Source organism: Cherax quadricarinatus, chromosome 62 (genome assembly GCF_038502225.1).
Source record: "Cherax quadricarinatus isolate ZL_2023a chromosome 62, ASM3850222v1, whole genome shotgun sequence".
NCBI classification, from domain to species: Eukaryota; Metazoa; Arthropoda; class Malacostraca; order Decapoda; family Parastacidae; genus Cherax; species Cherax quadricarinatus.
This window is the reverse complement of record NC_091353.1, coordinates 7,000,377-7,021,419: the sequence shown is the minus strand read 5'-3', so window position 1 is coordinate 7,021,419 and position 21,043 is coordinate 7,000,377. Positions and strand designations below refer to the sequence as shown.

The 21,043-nt window shown below is 45.0% G+C and overlaps 1 protein-coding gene across 1 annotated transcript; it reads left to right on the top strand.

Moving 5' to 3' along the window:
• The first annotated feature begins 3,090 nt into the window (after positions 1-3,090).
• On the top strand, positions 3,091-20,788 carry LOC128687266 (uncharacterized). The gene is made up of 11 exons (XM_053774611.2): positions 3,091-4,378; positions 4,790-5,095; positions 5,692-5,882; positions 7,464-8,814; positions 9,259-9,457; positions 10,035-10,177; positions 12,220-12,358; positions 15,190-15,404; positions 16,537-16,716; positions 17,412-17,680; positions 18,722-20,788. The coding sequence occupies exons 1-11, from the start codon at positions 3,116-3,118 to the stop codon at positions 19,281-19,283; spliced, it is 4,818 nt and encodes a 1,605-aa protein (XP_053630586.2). The 5' UTR covers positions 3,091-3,115; the 3' UTR covers positions 19,284-20,788.
• Positions 20,789-21,043: the final 255 nt, after the last annotated feature.

Sequence of the window (21,043 nt, the reverse complement as noted above, 5' to 3'; positions counted from 1 at the left end):
AGTAATGCTATAGTCCTGGTCCAATGGGACACTACACATGGTCCCCTGGGTCGCATATGTAGTGTTACATGACCATTGTGCCTTCAGGTGGTTTGTAGAGGCCCCCTGGGGCTCGTCGGGGTCCTCCCAGGTGGCCACCAACACAAGCGGGGCCCCTCGCATCTGCGTCAGAGACGTTCCACCCGTGATCGTGGCAGAGATGGGTGATGCTTTCACCCTGACCACCTTCTCTATACACTGCACCGGGTGGGCCTCCGGCGGCGTGGCTGACACACTGGTGATGAGACGCACGGTGTAGTTCCCGACGGCGAGGCTATAGGCGGCCCTCTCCAGCACCTCCACCTGTGATAAACACACCCCCGGCTCACTCTTACATGCACTGACTGTGAGGTTGGGGCTTCGAGGCTCCAGGCTCCAGCAGAAGGTGGGGATGACGGGGTGGGGGCGGCAGTCAAAGTCGGCTGGGTGGAAGATGGCCTCAAGGAGCAGACGAGAGGAACGTAGCAGCGACCATGTATGTTCTTCCTCCAGCTGGGTTATTACACTGACGGAATGGCACGGGTTTAGCGCCCTCCTCACCTCTATCTTGTAGTGGAAGCTGTGAGAGTGTGTCTTGACGCGGCGGCGGGTACCGTCCATCAAGGTGAGATACTGGTGGTCGTTCTTGTAGCTTACCTTCACTAGTACATCATACCAACCCAGCTTCCTCAGCACTATCTCCCACGAGCAGAAGACGTGGGTATCGTTGGTATAGACGTGTGTAGGGGGAGAGGCAGTGATGGGTGTGGTGGGGACGGTGGCCAGGACTCTCACGTCTGCAGTGGACATCTCCTCGTCATGACGCCAAGAGTCCCAAGCCCAGACCAGGGTCATGTACTGTGGTTCATTTACGCGAACCCTAATGAACGTGTCCATTCCATGGATCGTCAGACCTTCCTCCTGGCCTACCCTCATGCTACGGAAGTTCAAGGATAGATAGTGTTCTTGAAGGAGGTCATATGCGCAGTAGGGCCCCTGACGATGGTCTGGGCACGGGTACTGTTTATCAGTCGACTGGAAGTTTCGCTCCATGGCGCACTGCGGCCAGGTGTCGCAGAGATCACTGCCTTGCGCCGTCCTTGCGTAGCAGCTGAAGGGAACCTGCAACCCCTGGCAGGGTAGATCTAGGATCAGGGTGTTGCAAGGGACGCAGGGGTCTGCCAGGATCTCTGCCCTAGGCCCCGTCCATCCTGGGGTGGATCCCTTTGGCATGCAGGGTTTCAGGACACCAGTAGAGGCCTCGTTGTCGCACACACAGGTGGAATTAAGGCCGTGATGGACGCACATCGAAAGACAGTAGTCCCCAAGCCTGTCCTTCGAGCAGGTCTTCAACTCCCAGCCTCTCTCCCAACACTCCAGGCTCCACTCCTTGTTCTTGTAGCTCAGGGAGTCCATAGTGCAGAGGGTGAGGGAATCCTTCTCCCCCTGACCCACCTCCTGACCCACCCCCGGACCCACCACACACAACAACAACAAAAGAGATAAAATCATTTATAGAATAAATTTAAAACGAAATGTAGTATAGAATCCATGGTGGAATGATGGTGGAATGGATGGAATGATGGTGGAAATGAAGAAACTCGCAGTTAAGGGCTTGAAACATTATATTTCTACACGTCAGTTGGTTAATGGGGTTTCAAGGCTATCGACTACAATAGATTCATTAAGGCATTGTTTTTACCACCACAAGATTACGTTTATATAACTTGAGAGAGAGAGAGAGAGATTAGTCACTTGACTTTTATATAATATAGGATACGTAAGGTTTGTCAGGAAGCAGGAATGACCCACAGCTGGAGGTTTTGGTCATCTGACCAAGGCCTTCCGCTGGCTTGTTAGGTTAGGTAAGTTCGTCAGGGAACAGGACAAGTGTTTCCAAACGTTGGTCTTAGTTGATGACCCGCCATTGGAGTTGTTGGGCCTCTGACCGAGGCCTTCCACTGGCTTACCAGTCCACCCCTTTAAAAATTATGGTCAGTTACAACCATTGGTGCTATCACAGTAATTAAAAAATATATATTGTCTTAAAAAAAAAGTGATAACAGAACGTTATGTTTGAAAATTTTGAGGGTTTAACTTTTCTTATTGATATTGTCTACGCGAGTATAGTTATTATTTTGCTAATTAATACAGTATTCTGAATGCATTAATGTATTTTCTGCAGCGAATAAATATGTTATTGGCAATAATCTTTTATGGAGAGTTTGTTGCGCTGACTCGGCCTTGAGACGTGACCAAGATGGCTCCTGGTGCGTCTCTTATTTTACCTTATTACTCTTATTGTACTCAATCACATAACTCACCATTTGTTAGGTACATGCACACAGATGCATCTAATATGTCATTTAATTGGTGCAACGTTTCGTGCTCCTGGAGAGCGAAACATTGCTACAATAAAACGTTAGTTCCATCTGTGTCCAATTCCCTAACATTTCTCCGGTAATTCTATCATTATTACTGACTCTCCAGTTAAGTTATCAAGAAGTGTTACATTATAGGTGTTATATATGGAGAAAAACATTGTTAACATACGCTAGAAATTGTAATGGAAGGTTAGGTTAGGTCAGGTTTGTCAGGAAACAAGACAAGTGTTTCCTGACGCTGGTCTTAGTCATATGATGACCCACAGCTGGAGCTTTTGGTCATCTGACCGAGACCTTCCACTGGCTTACCATCCCATCACTTTAATTTTGATTTGTTTAATAAATTACATTAGAATTGTATGATTTTATTTAAAAATTTTGAACTTTTGTTGTTTTCATTTGTTTATTAGAGATAAGAGGCTTTTTTAAGCACCATAGGCAGTCATATAACCAATATCCAGAGTTCATGCTTATAACCAGTCCAATGTTGTGCGCGATTCATGGTTCACATCTTCGTCCATTTTCCTGTTTATTCGTTGACAGTCCTCCATTAGGACTTGAGTTTAAGATTTATTTTATTGGGAAGCGCTCAACCCGTTAGGGTTACGCAGCCCCTGGGAACTGGGAGGGTATTTAAAGCCAAGAGCAACTCCTTGCTATACACACCAGCCAGAGACCTTACTGAATGTTTCTCGTCTCTTCCTCAGAATACTATGATGCCGGAGAAGACTTTGGATGTCGAAGCTGGGGGCACGTCGCCCCCTCCACTGCCCCCTCACCAGATGAATGGGTGCACCACCATACCCTGCCTGCCTACCTCAGGTGGGTATGGGCAGTGCGGTGCCCCTCGAGGACACGGGCGTATCCAAGATGAGAGCTTCGACACGCAAGATAGCAGGGATAGCAGAAGACCAGACGAAATAGGTGTTACCCACAATGGGTTGACCGGGTTAGACTTCGTGAGTGAGAGTTTCTGCGTAAATGGTGTGATTGAGGGTGTGGGTAATGTGCAGCTGTGTCCAGAGGATGAGGAAGGGACTGTCTATCACGCTAGTAACACAACTACGACAGTCACTGTAAACTCCTCCAGTTTGGAGACTGAAAGTCCTTGGCTTTCCACGACCCAGAAGTCTTGGGTTAATGGAGAGTTGGGTAAAACGGTTGGCGAGGCAGGGAGGATGTTTGGCGAAGCTGGTAGAGCATTTAGCGAGGCCTGCGTGGCGGTGAGGGAGGCGGGAACAGCAAAAGAAAAGGAGGAAGAAGGAATGCAGGCGGATAGGGTTTCAAGTGATGTTAACGCCAGTGCTGCGGCGGGAGAGAGACACTCGGCATCATCGGAGAGCTCCATTAGTGAAGCCTCCGACAGCGAGCTCTCTGGCCCTGAGCACCTCTGGGGCGGCCACGGCGACACCTCCCAAACCCTTCAGGAGGAATATTACCACGATGAGAACGCCCTCTACCAGCCTGACCTGGAGAACGAGGATCCCAGCCAGATCAATCTCCTGGGCTCAGTGTTTGATATCAAGGACTCCAAGGTACACATTGGTCCCCTCTACGACATGTCACACGCCACCGTGACCTCACCAATTCCAGGGGTGGACATGAAACAAACATCAGCGGACCTGGTGAGCCATCGGTGGGAAGAAAAGGCGCCGAAGAAGGGCCCCGGGACACTGTGTATCAACCTAGCGGCTCCACCCCTCCACCCTGAGGTACACCAGCCACACAGTCCTCTCCTCTACACGCAGTCAGCACCAGATAAGAAGTCTGCGCCTCTTGTGACTGGTGCTGGTCGTCCAGGGTGTCGTGTCGGACAGCACCCGCCATTAACCTCCACTGCTGCTGCACCACAGACACCCCTGGGCTTGCCACCCATGAGTGGCGTGCCTCTCACCCCAGGGACCTTCAATATCGCTGGGGAAGGAAGTGTTGTCATCGGTACCCAGATTATATACACTCACTCCAGCTGTGAAAAGGTCAGTCATATTGCTGTGTTCACTGGCGATGGAAAGAAGGGAGCTTCGGCCCCCCTCACAAAACTCCATCAGTCCCCAACAAAAAAATCAATAATAACGTTGCTACAAGCCCCTTTTTCCAACCCAGACTGCCAGCCCCTTTGCTCCTCGTGTATACACCTGGATGTGTTCCTCCTGTCCTTCTAGTGTCTTGATGCTCATGAAGGGCTCTTGATCTCAGGAACTGGAGTTACACTCCCTCTTCCAGGCCTCTAAATTGGCTCCCATTCCTCAGTCTGTGATCCCATCGCTTATTGTAATGCATACGTAGTATTTTTAGTTTTCGTTTTAATGAGTGGGAAGTGCCCGAGGAAAGCTAATAATAATAATAATTTTAATAATAATGTAATTAATAATAATAATAATCTACAGCATCCGCTGGAGTCCGTTCCTCCACCAGTGGATTCCACCTCCACAGCTACAACCACTACCATCACCTCCTCCAGTCACCACCACCAGAGGGAGGAGCTGGAGTCTCTACTGACGGAGGTGAGAGACAAGCTCTCCACAGTGTACATCCGTCAGACCAAGACCTCGTTCTTGCCCTGGCTCCGGGGCCGCCAGGTCATTCCCATGACGGAGTTCTACACCGAGTCTCGCATCCTAGCAGTCGACAAGCAAGGCAGGCAGACCAGCCAGAGCGTGAACTTAGTGAGGGATCTGGTGCAGGAGGAAGAGGTAAGTCGGAGAGATAAATACATATAGAATAGTGATAGGCTGCCTTTCAGCCTAGTTCAGTGACTAATAAGTTTATTAGGTAGAGGTACACGTAATTACAGATACACAAATTATCATATATAGTAACTTATGTGTAAATTACCCACCAGGATAACCCAAAAAAGTCAAAAGTGACTTATTTCCATTTAGGTTCCTTGAAGAGCGAGAATAAACGATATGAAATTGATAGGCTACGTGTTTATTAATGGTACATCATCCGGCAATATTTCCTTTCCAGCCTAGAAGGCCTGATCTGAGACTAGCCCACAGGGAAGATCATCCCCAGAACAACTGACAGATAACAGGAGAATAGATATACATGAGAGGAAGAAATATATAAGAAGAGGAAAATAGAGTGGATAATGAGAGTTTAAACAGGGAGGACCACATAAAATAGGGTAATGAAAGAGAGGAGGAAGGAGTAAGAGAGAAAGTAGTTACACGCATAGAGGAAGAGAGAGAAACAGCCTATAAAGAGATACGGAGAAAATATATAGAAACGCTTATATCCCTGAGTAGTCGATTCTTCTGTGCAGCCGTTCCCTCTTACCCCACAGACTCGGTTCTTGGTGGAAGGGGAGCCGGGGATGGGCAAGACCCTTCTAGCCCTGAAACTAGCCATCGACTGGGCCAAGAAGACCAGCCTTCAAGAGTTCAAGTTTGTGTTTCTCATCTTCCTTCGTGACTTCAAGGGCAACCTGGAGCAGTACGTCAGGGAGGAACTGCTACCGTCTCACTTCGAGGACAAGTGAGTTCACTTTTTTGTGTTTTTATATACAAGCAGTTTAATATTTTTATTATGCACCCCATACCCATCCTGTGGACGGTAGTCAAAAGATTACCGAGGTACATAATGGGTTCAGGGACTGTACCTCAATGTAACAGAGGCATATGATTAGGGTCCGGGGACTATACGTCAACATTACAGACACGTAATTGGTCTAGAGACTGTACCTCAACATTACAGAGGCACATAATGGGTCCAGGGACTGTACCTCAACATTACAGAGGCACATAATGAGTCCAGGGGCTGTACATCAACATTACAGAGGCACATAATGGCTTCAGGGACTGTACCTCAACATTACGGAGGTACATAATGGCTCCAGGGACTGTACCTCAACACTACAGAGGTACATAATGGCTCCAGGGACTGTACCTCAACATTACAGAGGCACATAATGGCTCCAGGGACTGTACCTGAACATTACAGAGGTACATAATGGCTCCAGGGACTGTACCTGAACATTACAGAGGTACATAATGGCTCCGAGAACTGAGCCACAAATATTTGATAGCCAAACAAGTTAAAGTGGTATCAAATTATTTATATGTTTATATTTGGTCACAGTCGTAATGAGTTATTAATGCAGATATGAATCAGGTTACACACACACACAAGCGAAGAAAATTAGTGGTAATACGTTATTTATAAGCAGACTGACTGCTTTTTCTGTTTGTCTTTCTGTCTGCCTCCTGCCACGCTTCTTACCTTTCTCAATCGTTTGTATGCCTTACAGATTACATTGAATATTCCCTTCTTCAAGTATGTTATACATGTCATTCTAAGAGAAAAAAATATTGGACTTTTCATTAAGACTTGATAGTTGAATATTGCAAAATTTAGCGATATTTAAAACTTTAGTCTGCGTAGTAGAATCTCCGCATCTTTAAAACATAGTAATTATAAGTGAATTTAAGTGAGTGGATGTAAGTAGGGGTTAAGTTGATACATCCAGAAGTCTCGGATTTGCAAACCAAAGCAGGTAGATTTGTGTAGAAGAAATGGTTATACTGGTGTGGGTCATTTAATGTAATTAGTGAAAAAGGCTCTTAGATGGTTACTACGGCGAGAGTGAGAAGCTCCAGTGACCACCGTCGGCTAAGAGGAAGGCAGGAGACAGAGGAAGATAAGGTAACATTAGGACGGAATCCGCCATCGAGGATGCTGGATTGTCGTCTGCTAGTCACGAGACAGACATTCTTTCCTTTAATACTGTATTATCCATAAATAACCCGTACATAGGAGAACGAATCTTATGACGTTGTTTCGGTCCGTCCGATCGGATGGAAACATCGTCATGAGTTGTTCCAGTCATGTATTGTTCCAGTCTCATGATATATTGTTTATAGAGGAATGGGTAACACTTTAGCACATGTTAAAAACCCATTGTTATGCAGAGCATTTTGGGCAAACTTGAGCCAAACTTAAAATTTTAGTGGCAATAATTATTATTGCTTATGTATAAGGAAATTGAAGATCCATAAACATAAATTTAGGCGTTACAAATAGTACAGATAAGCAATTATATTCTGTTATTTTCCGCAGACTGAAGCAGGTGTGGGAGTATTGCAAGAAGCATGAGGAGCAAGTTCTGTTTATCCTCGACGGCTACGACGAACTGGAGAAGACTGATGCTGGAGAGATACATAAACTCCTGGGCAACCGGGATTTCCAAAACAGCAAGGTGGTGGTTACCGCCCGTCCAGACGTCCTGAAGACCATCGCTCAAAGGTCCATCGTTAAGGGCTTCAACGAGGCTCAGATGTTTGAGTTCGTGACCAAGTACTTCAAGCTAGTGAACGAGGAGGAGTGCGGCAGGAACCTGAAGAGAATTATTGAGAAAGATTACAAGTACAGGAAACTGGCCAAACGTCCCCTGTTCTGTGTGTTGCTGTGCATGTTGTACGGCTCGGACAGGGTAGCCAAGCTGCCGGAGAAACTCGCTGATATGATGTTTAAGATTATGTTGTGTCTCATTAAGTGGAATATAAAAAAAGAGGGCAATGTGGACGAGAACACTGAAAATTTTCCTCCAGAGTATGCGGATCTGTTTCTTAGTTTCGGCAAGTTGTGTTTACAGGCTTTGAAGACAGAAAAGACTCGCTTTAGTGAGAAAGAGATTAAGGAAATTGAGAATTATCCCATGTTATTAAAGCTAGGATTTTTGTCCAATGACAGTGAGAATGACGTTCTAGGATACAAGAAGTTCTATAAGCCAGTTCATAAGATCTTCTTAGAGTACGTGGCAGGTTTATACATGGCCAATCATATAGAACGAGACAAGAGTGAGTGTCGCGAATGTCGAGAATTTTCTAAGGTGTATCGTCATGAACACGTCCTCAAGTTTGTCGTTGGCATCCTGGGGAAGAAAGCCCATCTAGCCCTGGATGGCAGAAAGCACCAGGTATTCCTACAGATGAAGGACCAGGAACTGCTGATGCTACTGCGGGAGACCGAACCCACCAGGGAGAACTGCCGGGCTGTCGCCAAGCTGCTGGACCGCCGCAACGCCATCGTCCACACCAGCGATGTGGACTTCGAGGGCTGGAGTTTCATCCTTGCTCAAAACTTCAAGAAACTCAAGTCCCTGGAGATTGTGTGGCGGATCAAGAGCACCAATCCTGACCAGGAGAGCTCCTTCAATGAAGCGACTCCCCAGCTCTACACTGCCTTCTTCAGCGCCCTCAGATCCAACACCAGCATCACTAAGATCAGCATCAGAGCCACACAAGATGGAGAACCATTCTCAAACGAAAAGATCGAACTCTTCTTCTCCCACTTGCAGGGGATACTGACCAAGGAGAACTTGAGAGAGCTTGAGATAAAAGAACTGAAAATGAAAGTCTCCAGCCATTTAAGAAAAGCCATTGAGGGGGCGACGTGTCATATGGAAAAGGTAAGGGAACGTGTATGGGCAGGGTGGAATTAAAACCATTGAGTACCCTGAAGACTTGTAATCGTAGGCTCCAGTGTTAGATCTATTGAGGTTTATGCAATTATGGGGCTAAATTCAACTGATTAATCATAATTTTGATGGTATACACTATACAATACTGACCAGTATATAAGACATGTATAACACCTGGCTGTCTTTATGGGCGAAATGTTTCTCCTATAAAACAGGCTTCTTTAGTCAAATACAAGGTTTTCGACAAATAACCCAGATGTTGCACGAGTGTCTTATTCATCAAATAATCAAGAGCGGTCAACCCAGTGTGTGTGTGAACTTGTGTTGACAAATCATGCAGTTAACCGTTGCTTTATTCCCTCCCTAATACTACTACTACTCCTAATAATGATAATAATAACAGTAATGACCACTTCTGATGTCCACTTTCAGAAGGGCATGGAGACACTGGAGGTCTTACGTCTGGATATGGAGATGCAAGATGATGACTTGGAGGTTTTGTGCAAGAGACTGGGCAGGTGTGCACCCAACCTGGCTGAGCTCCAGCTCACGGGCCTCATCCACGGTGCAGCTGGCTTCGACAGCCTCGTTGATCTTCTTAAGAAGAATAAGAATCTCCACAAACTTTGCAGTGAGTGATAGGTTTACAGAGAATATCAAGGCCCAGTACCCTAGCTGTAACAATTCACTACTAACCCACAAACTTACAATACCATGTCTGAAACGGTTCACAACCGGTTTAGAAAAACACGTAAATAAACACTAGGACATATTTGTTAGAAAACATTCCGGTTTTGGGATCTTGATCACTTCTAACACAAAAATAACAATACAGGCGGAAAGTGATGTGTGAGTGGCACAAAGTGACCTGTAGAATACCATCAGTAAGCTAATTTAGGTACAGGTACACGTAAATAAATACACAAATTATCATATATCGTAACATATGGAATAAGATCACAGTAAACAGGTGACATCACAGTATGCAACACAACCACTGTGAAAAAATATAATGAACGTCCAAACGTTTTCGTGATTTCTCACATTATCAAGGAACTTGGGAGTTCACTATTTTTTCATGGTGGTTGTTTTGCAAAGTAGCATTTGTGTAAATTACCCAGAATAACCCCCTAAAAAAGGTCAGGCACGGTGACTTATTTCCATTGGGGTCCTTAGTATTGCTGTGACTTACGGTTCTTATTTTGCAGTATCGATGAACAAGGCCCAGCTGATGGACCAGAGTGGGGCGTTCATGAGCAAGACTCACCTTACCCCATCAGACATGCACACGGGACAGGTCCATATGGCCCGCCAGGCCACGAAGGAAAGCAGAGACGCCTTCCAGAGGCAGGTGAGGCGGCAGTGACCCAGTAGGTGTCCTGAAAAAAAGATCACGGAGAAGAAGTCACAGTTTTGGCTGAGAAAAAAGTCACTGAAAATATTTTAAATCGATTAAGGCCTTTTCCCTGTGACCTTTTTCCTGTGGCCTTTTTCCTGTGACCCTTTCCATGTGACCTTTTTCCAGTGACCTTTTTTCCTGTGACTTTCCCTGGATCCGTCCCAACCACTCTATACCCCCATAGCATAAGCAAGACTCTCGAAATCCTTATGACACGATTGCAAACTAAACCAGGGAACGGATGGAGCTCGAACTCATAGCGAGTGAGTCGTAAAACCCCAGGCCAGTGCATTAACCACTGGGCCAGCTGGCTACAATAAGATTCTTATTGTAGCCACAAGCTGATAAATTAGACACTTGTGCAACACTTGGGTATATTCACTGAGGAAATGCTTCGCCACACAGTGGCTTCATCAGTCCAGTGGAGCTGAACTCTTCTCCAGGCTCAGGGACTGACCACCTCAAAGCTACGTCTTCAAGGATGAGGGACTGATTACATCTTTTTTGCATCTGTACTTCTTCTGTACTCGACTAAAGAAGCCTGCTGTGTAGGGCAAAACGTTTCCTCAATAAAATAAAAATACCCAGGTATCTGATCCATTTATCTACACTCCATTAGTATTATATTGAGTAAACCTTGGTTGTAAGGGACCTCTGTGTAACGGGCTACCGTAATACGGACCATAATCCATCAGCCAAGTCTTTTGTTGATCGAAAGCAAAAAACTTGGCAGGAGATGCAACATTTCCCCAATGAAAAGCAGGGGCACCACGAGTACACTGAGAGGCAACACAATAAGTGTCTGGGGCCCAAGACTGTTCAACTGCTTCCCAGCATACGTAAGAGGAATTACCAATACACCCCTGGATGTCTTCTAGACCCCTGTCTGTCTTCAAGGCCCCTGGTTGTCTTCAAGACCCATGGTTGTCTTCAAGACCCCTGGTTGTCTTCAAGACCCCTGGTTGTCTTCGACCCCTGGCTGTCTTCAAGACCCCTGGTTGTCTTCGACTCCTGGCTGTCTTTAAGACCCCTGGCTGTCTTCAAGACCCCTGGCTGTCTTCAAGGCCCCTGGTTGTCTTCAAGACCCCTGGTTGTCGTCAAGACCCCTGGTTGTCTTCGACTCTTGGCTGTCTTCAAGACCCCTGGTTGTCTTCAAGACCTCTGGTTGTCTTCGACTCCTGGCTGTCTTCAAGACCCCTGGCTGTCTTCAAGACCCCTGGCTGTCTTCAAGACCCCTGGCTGTCTTCAAGACCCCTGGCTGTCTTCAAGCCCCCTGGCTGTCTTCAAGATCCCTGGTTGTTTTCGACTCCTGGCTGTCTTCAAGACTCCTGGCTGTCTTCAAGAGGGAGCCAGACAGACGTATAAAATCAGTACCTGACCAGCCGGGCTGTCGTTCATACGTCGGTTTACGTCCGACCAGCAGTAGCAGCCTGGTTGATCAGTCCCTGATCCACCACAAGACCTGGGGATGAACCTGGCCACGGGGACGTTGACCCCCAAAACACCCTCCAGGTATAACCAGGGACATTCTATATAGTATTTCACTGATGTCAGCTATGGTCTGTATAAGTTGTATCATGTGTAAGAATGGTATATAATACCGACAAGATGAAATTAAGACACATGTGCAACATCTGGGTATCTTTATTGTAGACGTTTCGCCATCCAGTGGCTTTATCAATACAAATTCCAGGACATAACTTGAAGACAGTAGAACTATGTACAGAAGATGAGGTAATCAGTCCCTCAACCTAGGAGTAGGTGCGAAGAGCACCATAGTCGTGGTGCTCTTCGCACCTACTCCTAGGTTGAAGGACATTACCTCATCTTCTGTACATAGTTCTAATGTCTTTCAAGTTATGTTCTAGAATTTGTATTGATAAAGCCACTGGATGGCGAAACGTCTACAATAAAGATACCCAGATGTTGCTCATGTGTCTTAATTTCAAGTTGTATCATGTACTGCTAGAAAGATTATTATTATTATTCCTTAGCAGGAGCCTGAGCAGAGGAGCCAAAGAGCAGGAACTCTCCTGGATCCCAAGAAAGAGCTCCAGTACCTGTTCCAGGACCCACTACACACAGGTGTCAAACACAAGTACGAGGCCAGGGGTTTCTTCTTCATTAACGGAGGTACGTTATGTCCTCTCCTGTTTCCCCCCGTCTATGGTTATTACTGTTGTGTTTCTCTTATCTCCCATTTGTTCTGTCTTACTCCTCATTTATTATTTTTATTTATTAAAGATTCGCCGGTATTCTCCCGGCCCGGGCCTTTTCCAAGTGGTGGCCCGGCCTTGGCTCCCTGTCTTGGGAGTGTCTGAGACCTAAGTCTCCCATGGAAGGAGGCACAAGTACCCCCTCATCTTTGGGACCAACTGTCCCCAGGCCTAGCCACAAGCTAGGCCTCTCTGGTCTGCCATCCCCTCCCCAAGGGGGCTAATGGGAATGACAGTCTTGTGAGCTGCAAGCTCTGGCTCAGGCACCTACCCTACCCTAGAAGGGCTGGGCATGGTGTCGATGATATATGGTTTCGATGGTTCTGACCAGAGCTTTGGTAAGATGGGAGGTAGGAAGAAGGATGGGTAAGGATGGAATGTAGGAAAGGTTGGGGAGGGAGGAGGGGTAGGTGGGGTTATAAAAGGGTAGTGGCCTATCCACTTTGGTGTAATTTGAATACGCGTGTGTGCATATTGGGTAATTTATAAAGAGATTGGTTATATGAGTGGGGTATGCCTCCTGCCCATCAACTGCACACTACTATATTGTTGGTATACCAGTGCGCCACTGAATTGGAAGGATGCATACTGCGTGCAATTGCTTGCCTTTTTTTTCGCAAGAGGTTGGTCAGAAGGGCGCAGTTGCAGGCGAAGGTTGCCGGGCATTTGATGGAGGTTGGTAGCTCACCTGGAGTTGGCCGGCAAGGCAGTGACTGAGGTGGTGTCCTGCTAGAGGGTAGTTGTAGGTGCAACAAGGTTAGTTGTGCGGGGTAGGTTGATAGAGGTGGGTCACCCGGAGATGGGGAGCGTTAGTCCAAGTTACTGGACATAGAATGGTTCCGGTGGTATCCATTCTTCTGCTGGGAGGTCGCTTAAAATTTTCGGTCGAGGGAAGTTCTTGTGGATGAAGCGTCGAACTCTTTGTAGGAGGGTCATTCTTTGGGATCTGTGGGGAGGAGTGGTAATGGTATAGTCGGTCGTGTTCACTGGTTGAGGGGGATTCTGTCGGACACATAAAGTTCCTGCATGTCATATAGTTGTCTCTTAGTAAGTTTGTCTAACCGGACATTGATTGCGGGGATTCTCTGTTGTATGTGTAGGTCCTCTGCTCTGATTCTGTCTCTGAGTCTGGTGTCCGTGACGAAGCGGAGGGCTTTGTTTTGGACTCTCTGGAGTTTTAGTATGTTGGTTTTGGTTGTGAGCGACAAGGGTACACAGAGATATTCCAGCAGAGGTCTGATCATCATCTTCTACAGGTGTAGTTTGATATGGGGAGGAGCTGCTTTGAATCGATAAAGTTGGCCAAGACGGGCTTTCGCTAGGTTTACTTTCTTGGTTATGTGGGATGTAGAGTTGAATAATCTGCCGATCTCGTATCCTAGGATCTTGTTTGGATTCCTAATAGCAATTCGGGTGCCTCTGATTTAAATGCCCCCTTTGTCTTCTATGGTTGATGGCAAGCACCCGATGGTGCTGATGAGGACTTTGTCTGGGTTGGTTGTGATTCTCCATTTCTTCTCCCACCTGGCTGTTCGATTTAGTTCTTCATTCATTTTCTCAATTGCTCTCCTATGCTTATTTGCACCAGCTGTTTGGGTGGAGGAGACAACATGGATGACACGGTCTGCGAATTGGGTAATGATAGTGTCGGTATGTTCAGGTTGGGGGAGGTCGTTGACGTATATGTTGAAGAGGATGGGGCTGAAGCAAGAGCCATGGGGTACTCCTGCTGTTGGAGTGAAGGGGGTTGATTCCGCTCCGTGGAAGGTGGGGATGATTCTTCCTGTTAAGAAATTGTAGATGAGCCTGAGAAAAGTCCAGTTGTCATCGGGGAGATGTTATATGCGTTTTTAGTTAGTTAGTTAAAGATTAGCCGGTATTCTCCCGGCCCGGGCCTTGTCCAAGTGGTGGCCCGGCCTTGGCTCCCTCTTTAGGGAGTGTCTGAGACCTAAGTCTCCCATGGGAGGAGGCACAAGTACCTCCTCATCTTTGGAACCAACTGTCCCCAGGCCTAGCCACAAGCTAGGCCTCTCTGGTCTGCCATCCCCGCCCCAAGGGGGCAAATGGGAATGACAGTCTTATGAGCTAAAGGCTCGGGCTCAGGCACCTACCCTACCCTAGAGGGGCTGGGCATGGTGTCGATGCATGCGTTTTTTTTTTTTTTTTTTATATATATAATGAATTAAATATATTTTATTTTTACGTTTTGCAGTATTTTATGTAATTTTTATTTTCTTTATTAAGTATTGTATTTCTGTGTATTTTCTTTATACAGTATTTTATTTTTGTCATATACTACCTTCCTTAATATTTTTTTTTTTATTTTTTATCCTAAAAAACTAGAATTGTTTTAATTTTGACGATAATAGGTCAAAAAAAGTCCCATCGTGCTAACTTTCACTTGTCATAATAATCGTGCAATCATAATGGTTCTAATTATTATAATCGTGCTAATTATCATACTCGTGCTATAGTAATAATCGTGCTAATTATCATGATAATCCTAGTAATTCTTGTTGCTGTTGCCAGACGGGGAGCAGCTACCACTACTGTCAAAACATGCTAATTATCGTAATAATCGTGCCAATTATCATGATAATCCTAGTAATTCTTGTTCTTGCCAAATGGGGAGCAGCTACTCCTACCACCTGTCATAATAATCTTGCTAATTATTGTAATAATTGTCCTAATTATCATAATCGTGTTAATTATCATGATAATCCTAGTAATTCTTGTTGGTCTTGCCAGACGGGGAGCAGCTACCATTACCACTGTGTATGCGTGGTGGTCAACATAAATCGATGTTCCACAAGCTTTTCTCTGCCCTCCCTGACACCAGTGTCAGGTACCTGGCACTAGACTACCCTTGTCTTTATCTCAACACCTCCGACCTGGCCTGCCTGGGCGATGCCATAAGGAGAGCCAAGCACCTGACGTCTCTCAGACTCCTGGGGCTTAAGCAGGTACGTGGAGGCAAGGAGAACTAGGTGCCTGATGTCTCTTAGGGTTCTGGGGATTAAGCAGGTACGTGGAGGCAAAGAGAATTAGGTGCCTGACGTCTCTTAGGGTTCTGGGGATTAAGCAGGTACGTGGAAGTAAGGAGAACTAGGTACCTTACCTTTTTGAGGGCCCTAAGACTTAAACAGATACGTGGAGGCAAGGAGGAATAGGTACATTACCTCTCTGAGGCTCCTGAGCTTTAGTAGGTACGTGGAGGTAAGGAGAACTAGGTACTTTACCTCTCTGAGGCTCCTGGGGCTAAAGTAGGTATGTGAAGGTAAGGAGGAGAGAGAGGAACAGAGTAGCAATAGAGGTCAAGTTATAATTATAACCATAGCACATTGTTATAAGACGTTAGGTTAGGTAATGTTCGTCAGGAAACAGGACAAGTGTTTCCTGAAGCTGGTCTTCAGGTTAGGTTAGTTAAGGTTCGTCAGGAAACAGGACAAGTGTTTCCTGAAGCTGGTCTTCAGGTTAAGTTAGTTAAGGTTCGTCAGGAAACAGGACAAGTGTTTCCTGACACTGGTCTTCAGGTTAGGTTAGGTAATGTTTGTCAGGAAACAGGACAAGTTTTTCCTGACACTGGTCTTCAGGTTAGGTTAGGTAATGTTCGTCAGGAAACAGGACAAGTGTTTCCTGACACTGGTCTTCAGGTTAGGTTAGGTAACGTTTGTCAGGAAACAGGGCAATTGTTTCCTGACGCTGGTCTTCAGGTTAGGTTAGGTAAGGTTTGTCAGGAAACAGGACAAGTGTTTCCTGACGCTGGTCTTCAGGTTAGGTTAGGTAAGGTTTGTCAGAAAACAGGACAAGTGTTTCCTGACGCTGGTCTTCGGGTTAGGTTAGGAAGACCGTAGTCGTCACGACTACTGCACCGTAGTCGTGACGACTACGGTGCTCTTCACACCATCTTCAATGCTGGAGGATTGATTACCTCATCTTTTGTACATAGTTCCACTGTCTTCCAATTATGTCCTAGAATTTGCATTGCTATATCCACTGGATGGCTAAACGTATACAGTAAAGATACCCAAGTGTTGCACGTGTCTAATTTCCATTCATGTACACTAAACCTAATCAACCTTCTCATTCCCACAGATCAAACAATACATGCCAGTGTTACTGGGTTTAGGTCAATCACAGTCACTTAAGACGGTGAAGCTGGACTCCCACAATGTTGTGGTCAAGGATACAGCTTTCCAGTTATTGTGTACTGCCTTACGTCACAACACTACCCTCCAGTCACTCTCCCTCGCTCACTGGGAGTTCACCCTCCAGGTTAGTCTAATTCACCCTCCAGGTTAGTCTAGTTCACCCTCCAGGTTAGTCTAGTTCACCCTCCAGGTTAGTCTAGTTCACCCTCCAGGTTAGTCTAGTTCACCCTCCAGGTTAGTCTAGTTCACCCTCCAGGTAACTGTCACTTGTTCATCCTCCGGGTAAGAACCTACCACATTCTGAAGGTTGCAACTTCTGGTTCGAGTCAGCTTAACTTCAGATACTGTGTTCAGTGTCTATTATGAACATAAAGCGAGAGGTCCGTGGTTCGAGTCCCGGTATGGGTGGAAACATTGGGCGTGTTTCCTTAAGTCACCTGCTGTCCTTTTTCACCTAGCAGAAAGTAGGTACCTGGGTGTTAATCACTATACACCTGCTGTCACTACACCTAGCAGTAAGTAGGTACTTGGGTGTTAGTGGACTGGTGTGGGTTGCATCCTGGGAGACAAAATTAACCTAAGTTGTTGGAAATGCTCTATATAACCAGGGACTTCCTATATAGTATGTCATTGATGTCAGCTATGGTCTGTATAAGTTTTATCATGTACTTGTAGAAATAAAGATTATTATTATTATTAAAGTGCGCAAGGATTAAACAGCACCTGGGGAATGGGAGACAATCATATTTGATCCAGTAAAGAAGATAGGTCCTATTCCCCGTCCTTTTAACGTAACTGACCCCAGATTCCTCTTTGCAGGATAAGGCTCTAGCCTCATTCTACTTCAAGGACCTACTGAGCTTTTGGAAAGTCGTCGACCTCAACTTATCCAGCTGCATTGTGGACGTAGGTGCTGGTATGTCCACCTCACCTACCCTCTTCCCACCTATCCTCCTGCCCATCCACGGACCTATCCAGCACTGGTCGAGCGTCAAGACTCTTAGGCTATCAGAGGTCAAACTGAAGGAACAGCCTGGGTTTATAAGACGCAGTAACCTCCTCTTGTCTATCCTCAGGAACTGTCCCAAGTAAGATGCGCTATCTTCATTGTTCAGAGCTGAACTTCTGTTATTATCATTATTAAAACTAAACGTTAGACCCACTAGGGTCATACAGCAGAACTTCTGTTATACAATTCCTCCATATAATGCAGTTTTTGTTCGTCAATGAGACTGAAAAAGTCAGTCGAAAATTGAATAGCACGAATTGTGAAGGATTCTCCACACGTTATTCAGTTCTGGATGTTATTATTATAATCATAACTAGGCTAAACCCACAAGGGTTCAATTTTGGGATGTATATTCCCCCCTCCCAGTGGCATTTACGAAAACACTGCGCCATATAGAGATTTGTGAGAGAGGTGACCGTATCTTTGTCCTATTTCATGATGGACCTGACCTAACCCGACTGTACTTGTTCAAAACATGACTTTTTCTGGTTCGAAGTACGTGACCTCCCCCTCCCCCCTCCCCCCAGTAAAAAATATAGAGCTTTTTCTAATTATGTAAGTGTTCTCACCGTTATTCGTAATACAAATTTCTGTTGTTCAGTGGAAGTTTCTGTTGTTGATAATGAGAGTTAAGTAAGGTTATTTAGGTACAGAGACACATAAGTACAATTATTATACATAGTGTAAATTACTTAGGATGTTGTTCACAGTATTTATTGAAGTATTATTATTATTATTCACAGGAAAGCACTGAACCCACATGAGTCCTAGTGGCATTGGTACTAATTAGGCTATTCAGTTTTACAGAATATGTTAGTCGAGTTTCTCTCTCTGTCTCTCTCTCTCTGTCTCTCTCTGTCCCTCTCTCTGTCTCTGTCTCTCTCTCCCTCTCTCTCTCTCTCTCTCTCTCTCTCTCTCTCTCTCTCTCTCTCTCTCTCTCTCTCTCTCTCTCTCTCTCTCTCTCTCTCTTACACACTTGTGTACCATTTCTTATATTTAGTAAGTTTACTCATGTACAGGTACGCACAGTTACATAAATTATTATACGTAGCAGTATGTTTAGATCACCCACCAGAATAACCTAAAAAAAGTCAATGACTATTTCCATTTACTATTGCAGCCTGACCAGCCTAGACTTGTCGTCGTCCCACACTCAGGCGACAATTCTAGACGACAACGCAGCCTGTAAATTCTTCGAGTTACTGGGCACCAACTTCAGAAAACTGCGAGAACTTAGTTTAGGCAACTGGGAGTTTCGTCTGGAGCACTACGAGAAAACCTGTGCCCAGATCGGCAACACAGTGCGCTCCTGCGGGGAACTCAGAGTACTGATGCTGGATAAAGTCTGCGAAGTGCGCTGCGGGTTGTCCCACCTGCCGCCCTGCAGTGCCACCTTCCTGCACCAGCTGGTGAGTAGTCTGCCACGTCTGGCTGAGCTATCTCTCTGCTACTACCGCATCGACCACCAGGAACTTGATCGAGACACAGCTAAGAGTCTCGGGGCGTGCTTCCACGACCACTGGTCCTCAGGGGCGAAGTTTAAGCTGAAGTTCTTCGGACTGCCCTCCGGGGTGGAGACAGCACTGCACGAGGAGCTGAAGAAGGAAGGCGTGTCTGTGGTAGTGAGCCAGGGATATCCTCTGGTCTTTACTGTCAAAAGAGGATACTTCATGAGAACGTGAAGATTTCGGGCAGCAGTTTCGTATCGTGCACACTAAGAGAGTTGCATTTTCCTGCGAAAACATCGGCAAATTTAACCCATTTTTACTGTGAGATATATATATATATATATATATATATATATATATATATATATATATATATATATATATATATATATATATATATATATATATATATATATATATACTTTTTTGGAAGGGAAAATGCAACACTCACAGTAAGCAGGATTCAAAACTGCCGCCCGGCTTCCGTGGTCTTAGCAATATTAGATACAAAATGGGACACAGACCTCACCGATGGGGCTCTTTGCACTCCCAGACCCACTGAAAGTGAACCCACTTGCATCGGTGTTCAGCCTCATTAAATGCCCTGCCGAACACTAGATAAATAAAACAGTGTAGTTAAAAACCAGATTAAGGACCTCTGAATAGTGTGGTCATTCACACACTTAAAACAGACCAGATAAAAACCAAAATACTCTGTACACCCACACGCTTCAAACAGTCCAGATAAACATCACTTTTACACCTCAATGAATACTCTGTGAACATTCACGCGCTTAAAATGCTTCGGATTCCGTGTTTAAAGCCCCACTGGATATCTCTGTCAACAAGCAGAGATCATCACAAGTGCGAGAACCACTGTAACAAAAAAATAATGGAAACTTTCATGGTAATACTGTATGGTTTTATAAGATTCACCAATGACTTTTGGATTATATATATATATATATATATATATATATATATATATATATATATATATATATATATATATATATATATATATAGATATATATATCCTAGGTAGTAGGTTGGTAGACAGCAACCGCCCAGGGAGGTACTACCGTCCTGCCAAGTGAGTGTAAAACGAAAGCCTGTAATTGTTTTACATGGTGGTAGGATTGCTGGTGTCCATTTTTCTGTCTCATACACATGCAAGGTTTCAGGTATGTCTTGCTATTTCTACTTACACTTAGGTCACACTACACATACATGTACAAGCATATATATACACACACCTCTGGGTTTTCTTCTATTTTCTTTCTAGTTCTTGTTATTGTTTATTTCCTCTTATCTCCATGGGGAAGTGGAACAGAATTCTTCCTCCGAAAGCCATGCGTGTTGTAAGAGGCGACTAAAATGCCGGGAGCAAGGGGCTAGTAACCCCTTCTCCTGTATATATTACTAAATTTGAAAGGAGAAACTTTTGTTTTTCTTTTTGGGCCACCCCGCCTCGGTGGGATTCGGCCGGTACGTTGAAAGAAAGATATATATATATATATATATATATATATATATATATATATATATATATATATATATATATATATATATATATATATATATATATATATATATATATATGATTGCATTAAAAAGACATTTAATAGCAAGGTATAGATATGTATATTACGTGTGTGTGCTTACAACCATAGGATAAACAGAAGTTAGGTTTGTGTCTTGTGCTAACTGTATAAAAGAGAATTATAATCATATTGAAAGTTTTGTTTTTCAATTCTTGAACCTTTATATATCTCTGGGAAGTGCTAAACCCGTTGGGGTCATATAGTACCTGGGTAATGGGAGATAATTAGGTTGAAGCCAAGGGAGTACAGGTTCCATTCATTGGATCAATAGGCCCTCACCAGCATCAAGGACTCAAGATGACATTCATAGTTAAATACTTCATCTGATAAATGTTCTGAGTTCTACTTAAGTGCCTTTTTCCACATCAAGGAATGTCCCTTCATGGAAAC

Excerpts from the sequence above, each read along its gene's own strand:
- LOC128687266 (XM_053774611.2), top strand. The coding sequence starts at position 3,116 with ATGATGCCGGAGAAGACTTTGGATGTCGAAGCTGGGGGCACGTCGCCC. Across the intron at positions 5,883-7,463 it reads CCGTCTCACTTCGAGGACAA|ACTGAAGCAGGTGTGGGAGT; the intron begins GTGAGTTCACTT and ends TATTTTCCGCAG. Across the intron at positions 8,815-9,258 it reads CGACGTGTCATATGGAAAAG|AAGGGCATGGAGACACTGGA; the intron begins GTAAGGGAACGT and ends GTCCACTTTCAG.